The sequence below is a fragment of the Phragmites australis genome, chromosome 9 (assembly GCF_958298935.1).
Source record: "Phragmites australis chromosome 9, lpPhrAust1.1, whole genome shotgun sequence".
NCBI classification, from domain to species: domain Eukaryota; kingdom Viridiplantae; phylum Streptophyta; class Magnoliopsida; order Poales; family Poaceae; genus Phragmites; species Phragmites australis.
In genome coordinates, this window is record NC_084929.1 from 10,392,581 (window position 1) to 10,402,314 (window position 9,734).

Below are 9,734 nucleotides of genomic sequence, written 5' to 3' on the forward strand. Positions count from 1 at the left end.
ACGTTGGAGGAGTAACAGGTCGGAACTTTGATTCCATGCAAGCAACTACACAGGCTGATCTTCTCTTCCTTACTCAAGGCGTAGCAAGCCGTGGGAAGTTCGTTTGCCCCGTTGCCTAGGATTAGGATGCAAAATTTTCCTTTAGCTTCATATCTTTCTGGTCCAACCGTGCATTGAGTGTATGTTTTATTTTGCTAGGTATGTTTAGTAAGGTACCAATCAAGCTGTCAAACACGTTCTTCTCCACATGCATGACGAACCATCAAGTGCTTACAATAAGGTAGGTTCCAAAAAATTGATCTCTTTTTAAACATAGGAGCGAGTTTTCCAGCTGAGAATTTTGTACCGTCTTTTTCCTTGCCAATGACAACTCTAAAATTCTTTACCATCTTATATATGTTCTCCAGTGTGAACCTTCGAAGCTCGATGAGTCTCCATTGTCCTGTCAAAAGCTCTTTTCTTCCTGCGGTATGGGTGATCTGGACATAGAAACTTATGGTGACTCTTGTAGACCATTTTCTTACAGTTCTTTAGCCATAACCCCCATGTTTCATCCAAGCATCATACACATCCATTGTAGTCTTTTAAAGTCTTTTCTGATATGTGAGCAAGAGCATTCCAATCTTGGATTGTTATGAACAGCATTGCGCGTAAGGTGAAATGCTCACATTTGTTTTCATCCTACACCCGCACACCATCTTTCCATAGTATAAGGAGATCTTCAAGCAATGGTTGGATATACACATCGATATCGTTGCCAGTTTGATTCGGCCCACTAATCAACAAAGGCATCATAAGAAACATTCGCTTCATACACAGCTAAGATGGAAGGTTGTAAATACAGAGAGTCATGGGCCAAGTGCTATGACTATTGCTCATGTTGCCGAAAGGATTCATCCCATTTATACTCAACTCGAACATTATATTCCTCATTTTTAGCTTTGAATTCCTTGTATTTTGTATCAAAGTTCCTCCATTGCATTCCATCAGCAGGTGTCTAAGCATTCTGTCTTTCTTGTTCCCTTCGACGTGCCATCGCATCAACTCGGCATTCTCTTTGTTGGCAAATAATCGTTTTAGACGGGAGATTATAGGGAAATACCAAACCATCATAATGGGGGTCTTTTATCCTTATTCTTCTCCCCTACATCATCGCTATCAATATCGTCAACGTTACGCTTATACCGTAATGCACCGCAAACACGCTTTCAAGTCTACATCCCCGTTGCGAAACAACATGCAGTCATTTCGACATGCATGTATTTTCTCTACTTCCAACCCCAACGGACAGACAATCTGCTTGGCATGGTACGTGTCTTTAGGCAACTCGTTGCCCTTTGGAAACAAGTTCCTCAAGAATCGTACCAACTCGTTGAAGCCCTTATCAGACTAACCATCGCTAGACCTCATTTGCAGCAATGTTAGCACAACATGCAGCTTGTTGTACTCTTTCTTACAGCCCGGGAACACAGGTGTTTTATAGTCCTCTGTCATGTGCTAGAACTTTTTGTGTTGCCTATCACTGATGAAGTCTCCCTCTGTATTGCGCAATATTTCATCTAGGTCATCATCATCATTGTTGACAATAGTATCTTCGAATGCTGACATATCATTATCTTCATTAGCCATCACATTGTTGCCTCCGTCTTCCTCGACTGTGGGCTGCTCTTCATGTACAACCTCAAGTTCACCGTGCTCGGTCCAACGGATATAGCCATTCTTGAAACCCCTGTGAACAAGTGTGCACGAATTTGCTCTATGCCTGAGAACTGTTTCTCATTCTTGCAATCAACGCATAGACAACATATATAGTGATCATCATGCTTATTTTTTTGGCTTTTTGTAAGCCACAGAAGTCCTCAAAAAGCATCCATCAGCAAGGTGTTTAAGCATTCTGTCTTTCTTGTGCCCTTCGGCATGACATCGCATCAACTCGACATTAGCTTTGTTGGCAAATAATTGCTTCAGACGGGTCCTTTTATCCTTACTCTTCTCCCCTATGTCATCGCTATCGATATCGTCAACATTACGCTTGTAGTATGATGCAACGCAAATGCGACACGCTTCCAAGTCTGCATCCATGTTGTGAAACAATATGCAGACGTTTCGACATCCATGTATTTTCTCTACTTCCAACCCTAACAGGTAGACAATCTTCTTGGCATGTTACATATTTTTAGGCAACTTGTTGCCTCCTGGAAGCAAGTCCATCAAGAATCATAACAACTCATTGAAGCCCTTATCAGACCAACCATTGCTAGACTTCATTTGCAGCAATATCAGCACAATATGCAGCTTGTTGTACTCTTTCTTACAGCCCGGGAACACAGGTGTTTTATAGTCCTCCATCATGCGCTTGAACTTTTCGTGTTGCCTCTCACTGGTGAAGTCTCCCTCCGCATTGTACAATATTTTGTCTAGATCATCATCATTGTTACCGAAAAAAGTATCTTCAAATGCCGACATATCGATGTCTTCATCAGCTGTCATATCGTTGCCTCCGTCTTCCTCAACTATGGGCGGCTCTTCATGCACAATCTCGTCATGTTCACTATGCTTAGTCCAGTGGATATAGCCAGACTTGAAACCCCTGCAAAACAAGTGTGTACGGATCTGCTCTATGCCTGAGAACTGCTTCTCGTTCTTGCAATCAACGCACGGACAATATATATAGTGATCATCACGCTTGTTTTATTGGATTTCTATACACCGTGGCAATCCTCAAAAAATCATCCACGCCATGAAAGAACTCTGGATGGCGACGGTCAAACTTGTACATATATGTTCGGTCTATCTACAAATTATGATTATCATTATGTTTTAGCAATCAATAAAAAACCAATGAAATAATAACCATGCAATATTTTAAAATACACATCTAATTTATTGAATTACCTCGCATCTTGATTGCTCCATGTTAGATGGTCCATCACCTTCCGACACTTTGTCCAGTCGAAGGATCCACCTTCTAAATACTACCATATCTACTTATGACTAGCAGATGGATTGGTCAGCCCTATAGCACAATATTCATATTCAATATGTTGATCTATTTAGATGTGATTTTAATCTTTTTACTAATTCACTACTAGAAAATTGGAGCTAGGTTTTCATCTGTTTAGAGGTGATTTTAATATTTTTTCCTTAAATCACTAGTAGAAAACTAGAGATCTAGGTAACAATGGCACAATCACATACTTTCAATGAGAAAAGTAGCTACAAATGAAAAGTAGATCATCTCTATATGCCCTATAATCAGAAAATTGTAATTTTTACTCAATTAGAGCTCAACTAGAAAGTAGCACAGCGTTGTGGCACGATTTGACCCGTTGTAGGGGCTTTTTCGTTATTAATGATTTGCTTACGCGCTATTTTTAATCAATAATTCAAAGAGAGGATGCAAACTAACTCATATAAAGAAATGGCTTAACATGGCAATATGTATTTTTTATGTGTAATATACATGTAGAGAAGTCTTAAAAACAATGTTTTCCATTTTATGTTTTTTTATTAATTAGAAATTAATGAAAGTTAAAGGGTTAATTAAAGATTAACCAAGAAATTATGTTAATCGATTGTTTCATGACTTGATGGTATTTTTGTGCATAGAGGATGATAAAAGAAGCTTAACAAAGTTGGTGTCATCATTTTTGTATTTCTCCTTAATTAGTTATGAAATTGATAATTTACATTACAATTGATGGAATAAAGGAATTTCAGTACACATTTCAGCAGTGCATGTATTTTTAACATATATATTACATCAATGTGAACACAACAAAATTAGTTTCACCTTTTTCTGGCTCTAATTATTTTTCTACGCATTTTATAATCTTTATTTCGATTAAATAGTGCAAAAGATATTCATTTCATCATTTCTATATTATTCCGAAAATGTAATTAACCTCAAATACTTTTTCTACTCAAGACTATCTAGTGTCTCTCTATTTTGTGGGTCCTAGGCCCACGACTGTGGTCGGAGGAGGGGATCGGCTTTGACCTGATTTGATCGGCCATCAGCAATGAACAACGATGAGATCTGGCCAGGGAGTGGTACCAGAAGGACTAGTGTGAGGAGAGGAACACATTTGAGGGATCAATGGTGATATGCATGCCGGCGAAAGGGCTCGTTGACGGTAATGATGGTGATGACATTCTAAGAGGACGAAGGAGGAAGAGAGAGAAGGGAGGAGAGTGGCATTCCTAGGAAGGAGGGGATGTCACCACGGGTTTGATTTGGTCGGAGTGTGGATGGAGGTGGCTATCGGCGTGGAGACGAAGGAGGAGCTCAAGGTGCTCGGCCGAAGAAGAAGGAGAGGGTGTGAGTGAGCTCCTCGTCAGGCTTCCGCCTGAGGGAGGGGTCGAGAGCGAGGTCTAGGCACAACTCCCCATTAGGTTTTCCTCTAAATTTTAAAGTCTCCAAGTGCAAGGTTGAGCTCCTCTTCATTTTGTTCGCGCTAGGAGAAGAAGAAGGCGTCTTTTATAGGTTGTAGACTTATTAGTGTCAGTCTGTAATACTTAGTATCAGTGCCGGTTTGTTCCAAGAGCCGGCACTGATATTGAGTTTCAGTGCCAGTTCAACCCGACTCAACCGTTGATCGAGCGCGTGAAGTTATAAACTGGAACTGATACTTAATCTATTTTGATTCTATCCTAGTTGGCACTGATGATTCAGTTCTGATGATTATTTCTGTTGTAGTGATTTTGTAAACTTCTTCAATCAACCCAAAAAATCGAGTATCCGTGAGATAGCACATGTTTCACATTCAGTGCCCTCCCCTCTTCCTAATTTTTCATTGTCAACTGTACAACCCTCTTAGATGCAAAGCTAGTCATAGGTACTCATGTAGGGAGCAGCATCATTTCAACAGGGGAATTTTGTGTGTTCACTTTGGGTATCGATGTTTTCCATGACCAAAAAGATACAATTAATTGCATATATTGTAACTGTAGTTCAATGGATATGAGGAATATGAATATGCACTTATTGGAATTCGCACCTATCTTTTCTAAAAAAACATGGATCTAAATTCGTAAGCGTAGAAGAAGCCAGATTACGTTTATTGCGAAACAAATTTAAGGAAGTACATGATATATGAAACAACAAAAAGACATGAGCTTTTCGAATATATATTTGCAATGTGAGTTTGCCTTCCGCGTGTCTTTACATAGAAAATAAATAATCATATTCTTTAGAACCTCTTATAATTGCAAATATTCTAACACTTCTTATAATATATTTGTTCACAAGTGTACAGAACAAAAGGTGGGAGAAAATGCGTCCGTTTTGCACATAATTAATGAAATGAATCAAAATTGTTGCACACTAGTAACACTAATAAAGGGTTAGTAGGCTGTCATAGTCTCAGATATGTTTTGAAATCCATAACTAGACATTGATCCCTTAATCTTTTGATAAGTCAAAAGGTTAAACACAACAAAGCCACCTAAAACCAAAACCCAAAATAGAATTATGACATTTCCACTTCTGACGTTACTAAAGGTGTGTACGCTTTAAGAAATGTATTTCAGAAATATTTTCATAGCCATAACACATCTCTTTCGTCCCACAACAATATTATAATGATTTTGTATTTCCCCTCCATTTTTATTTCTACGTCGCATTGCCAACTATACCCCTTTCTTAGATACGAAATTAATCCGTATGCATGGTTCCCATGTCGTGAAAAAAGAAAAAAAAAAGGAATTGCTTCGATACAAGCAGCCGTCTAAAAATGAACCACGACAATCCGGAACAGTACCCCATACGCCGAGATATTTCAAGATATTTTCTTTCATGAGTATACGAAAATATCAGTCAACCTAGCCCTAGCCTATCCTCCCGGCTAAGCAAGCTGACCCGCCCACCCACCTACCCAGCGGTCCATGGACCCGGCGCAGGCTCCCCCCTCGGTGCCCGCGTATGGATAACTCGTGGGTGGGCCCCACTCCCCCCTCTTCCGCCCGAAGATATTTGTACCCGCCGGATCGTGCAAGGACGGACACCAGTCACTCTCTCTCTCTCACACAGCAGGCGAGCGAATCGGCGAATCCAAGTAAACGCGGAGGCGGAGCTAGGGAGAGACAGGCGCGACCGGCGAGGCGAAGCAGCCACCGATCGGAACCGCGGTGTAGGAGGCGGAGGGATCCGGGAGGCAGGGATGGTGGGCCTGGTCGGCGGCGGCGCGCGGGTGGGGAGGCTCGGAGGCGAGCCGGTGGCCAACGGCGTTGGCCCGGGAGGAGAGGCGGAGCACGTACGGCGGCTGCACTGCCACGCGCCGGCCGAGCACCAGTGTAGCTCAACCCTCGTCAAGCACATTAAGGCCCCCGTCCACCTCGTAAGATCGGAAGCCCGTCCCCGTCCCGTCTGCTTCATCGTTCTTGCAATGGTTGTTGGATTGGTTAGCTTTGAATTAGCTGGTTCCTTGGATCTGGTGTTTTTGTTCAATTATTGCCGCCTTCTTGGGTGTCCTTTCTTCGATCGATATGTTGTTTGGGTGTGTCGATATTCTTGTTTGCATTTAATCAGGGTGCTTATATGGAGCGTGCGAATTGCGGATGCTCTGTTCTGGCGATCGACCCATTGGTTTGCTGTGGTTATGCGATCGCAGGTTTGGGAGCTGGTGCGGAGCTTCGACCAACCGCAGCGGTACAAGCCATTCGTCAGCCGCTGCGTGGTGCGCGGCGGGGAGCTCGAGATCGGCAGCCTGCGCGACGTCAACGTTAAGACCGGCCTGCCGGCGACCACCAGCACCGAGCGCCTCGAGCGGCTCGACGACGACGAACACCTACTCTGCGTCAAGTTCGTCGGCGGCGACCACCGCCTCAAGGTCCGTGCTACTGCGCTCTGCCCATTAATTTCCTTCGCCCTGCTTGCTTGCTTGCTTAGCATTTCACTGCAATTTTGTACTAGTATCTTCGCAAATACGATACTAATTGTCCGCAAAAAAAATACGATACTAATCTGATCATTGGACACTGGAAATGAAATGCAATGGGCGTGGTTCCGAGATTAGAAATCTTGATATCAGTTATTACTAGTGAGAGTTGTGGCAAGTTATACAGCATCTTTAGTTCTTGCATCTGTCATCTGCTTTCTAAGAAAGCAATTAGCTTCTGAAGAGGTCATCATGAGTTCATCCCTCAGTTAACGTAGATAAGCTTTTTGCCTAATTACCTTGCTTCTCATAAAAATTTGGCCTACCATGAAAGGAACATGATCATGAAACGTAGTTCTGAGTCTTAACCAGGATAGTATGAAAGGACTCATTTAGGAAACTGTCACTACATCCTCTGTTCTTCATTTAGTTTTCAAATTGATTATTTAAAGTGTAAAATATTGATGTGTTGTGTGGTCTCTCTTGATTGTGAAGCAAAGATTTTTTGTTATGCACATGTCTACAATGACAATCTTTACGACTGCTTAAAGCTTTTCTTTGATCCATACTGATGAGCTGTGCTGCCACTTCTTCAGAACTACTCATCCATCATAACCGTCCACCCGGAGAGCATCGACGGGAGGCCAGGGACACTTGTGATCGAGTCCTTTGTGGTCGATGTGCCCGACGGCAACACAAAACACGAGACCTGCTACTTCGTCGAGGCTGTGATCAAGTGCAACCTTAAATCTCTCGCAGAGGTATCCGAGGGGCTAGCCGTTCAGTCACCTTCATCTCCGCTCGACCCATAGTGTACTCACCGGTACAGACATGCGAATCGGCATGCATAAGAAGCTTCAAAGGCTACCTGGAAAGTTCGATGTTTTTCAGACTGGTAGTTTTTCCATCGTCTTTCGGATATACATCTCTTGGAAGGATTAGTCGTGTGTACGATGAAGTATCTATAGTATCTAGCCAGTGATTGTTTAACCTTTAGGAACTGCACCTAGTTACCTTACGTTTATGTATGCATACTGCTAGTATCTGTAGAAAATAGCGTGGAGCGTTTTTTCGCCTCTTTTGGTGCATGGAGATCGAGTTCTTTTCTGCATTCGAGATGGCTACTGTATTTGTGTCCTTGGATAGACTTCCATTGACACTTAGGGCTTGTTAGACCTTTGATTTGGTTTGATTTCAGAATGCGATGTATTATACACACCACATGGAAGAGAGTTCGTCTTTTAATGGTATCAAGATGGAACTGGATACTTTGGCTCTATTTTTAGCTTTAGAAAATTATAGAGCTGTAGTCGTGGGTATATTGATAACGTTTGGGTGAGTTATTTTAATTTTATTTTAGTTTAAAAATAGAGATTTAAATTATTTTATTTTAATCTATAATGATTTGACGTAGAACTAGTAGTCAAAGCTTTGTCAAATAGGATTTTATTTTCTTTTACTCCATGATATATTTTTCTCATTATTACAAGTGTTTTTTCAACTGTTCTTGGACTAGACCATGAGTACTTTAAGAAGAGAAATTGTTGGTGTTGGGCGGTTTTAGTGTTTAGTCTACCTTACTATACTAAGGTGGGACCATTAAAGTGGAAGTAACTTGGTAAAATATACTTCAACGTATAGCACGGTTAGCATCCAACATAGCACTAACAACATTAAATAATTTTTTGCTTCCTCTCTCTTCCACCCATCCTCCATTTCCCCTTTATCTCGTTCCCTCTCCTGTGCAAGAATAAAGTATAAATAATTTTTTATCTGTGGCACCGGTGAAAAGTCTTGCACCAGATGCTAATATTTTCCGATTCCAATATATTGCACCCTGTCTTTCCCTCTCCTCCTAGCACCGTCAAAAACACAACGCTAGAGCTGATAATGGATAGAACTGGTGAAAAAAATATCTGAGCTTCCGTGTGTGAAGTTGGGATGCCAACCCCATGAGTGACGACTGAAATCGTGATGAGGTTGAGAAAGTCCATCCTGCCATTGCTTCCATGCCTCTTCTGTGTAGTTCGGTTCGATGTCGTTTCCAACAAGACTTGCCGAACTCTGATTGTCTGGTCTGTTTAGCACTTATTAACAGATGGCAAAATGCTAATACTCTTGCTCGAAGTGGTTTTGTCTTTCTGGTCGTGGATACACGAAACTGAAGGCATCACTATCAGTGGCAGAAAGCTCCTGAAACGGCTTCTACAAAAAAGCAAATGCCAGACCAAACAATGCACACAAGTGGTTTTGCATTAGCTGTACGGCGAGGGAGACGAGGACGGACAGCGACTTGCTCCTACCTCCATGGATGATGGCGATTTTTGAGACCTTTTGTATACACATATTACTCCATTCCGTTGTGTTCGTACCACAAGGATAGCACGGGCTAACTTGCCATTTCTATCGGGTCTAGTCAATGGTGCAAACCCCCTTTTTTCGAGGAACATGGTCCGTGTCAAGCATGTGAAAAATATAGGGCTGTTTCAATTCAGAACGCGTGGATTTGACTGAAAGACTCTTCAATTCCTACTTCATGCGTTCGAGAATGGGTCAGCATTTCTTATCTGCGATAGTTAGTATCAAACAATTCAGACCTTTTGTCGCTGGTGATATGTCCTAGAGATAGTTATATAGTATATTTCTTGTTTGTGAAGTTTTTATATTATAATTTATTCTAAATGATTATTGGTCTCATATCATAGTGAGATGATTAATAGAGTGGTACATGTATTGATTGATAATAATGTTTTACGAATCATAGACATGAAGATATTAAATCAATAATGTGAATACATGTTAGAGAATATGATGTTAGATTAACTCACCTCGAGACACTGCTACATTATTATGTGA

At 41.5% G+C, this 9,734-nt stretch overlaps 1 protein-coding gene across 1 annotated transcript; it reads left to right on the top strand.

Moving 5' to 3' along the window:
- Window positions 1–5,991: 5,991 nt before the first annotated feature.
- LOC133928625 (abscisic acid receptor PYL5-like) lies at window positions 5,992–8,157 on the top strand. The gene is made up of 3 exons (XM_062375043.1): window positions 5,992–6,338; window positions 6,612–6,830; window positions 7,475–8,157. Exons 1-3 carry the CDS (start codon window positions 6,162–6,164, stop codon window positions 7,688–7,690), a joined length of 612 nt encoding a protein of 203 aa, XP_062231027.1. The 5' UTR covers window positions 5,992–6,161; the 3' UTR covers window positions 7,691–8,157.
- Window positions 8,158–9,734: the final 1,577 nt, after the last annotated feature.

Coding starts and splice junctions, on each gene's coding strand:
- LOC133928625 (XM_062375043.1), top strand. CDS start 6,162: ATGGTGGGCCTGGTCGGCGGCGGCGCGCGGGTGGGGAGGCTCGGAGGC. Junction 6,339..6,611: donor TTAAGGCCCCCGTCCACCTC/GTAAGATCGGAA, acceptor ATGCGATCGCAG/GTTTGGGAGCTGGTGCGGAG. Junction 6,831..7,474: donor GCGGCGACCACCGCCTCAAG/GTCCGTGCTACT, acceptor CCACTTCTTCAG/AACTACTCATCCATCATAAC.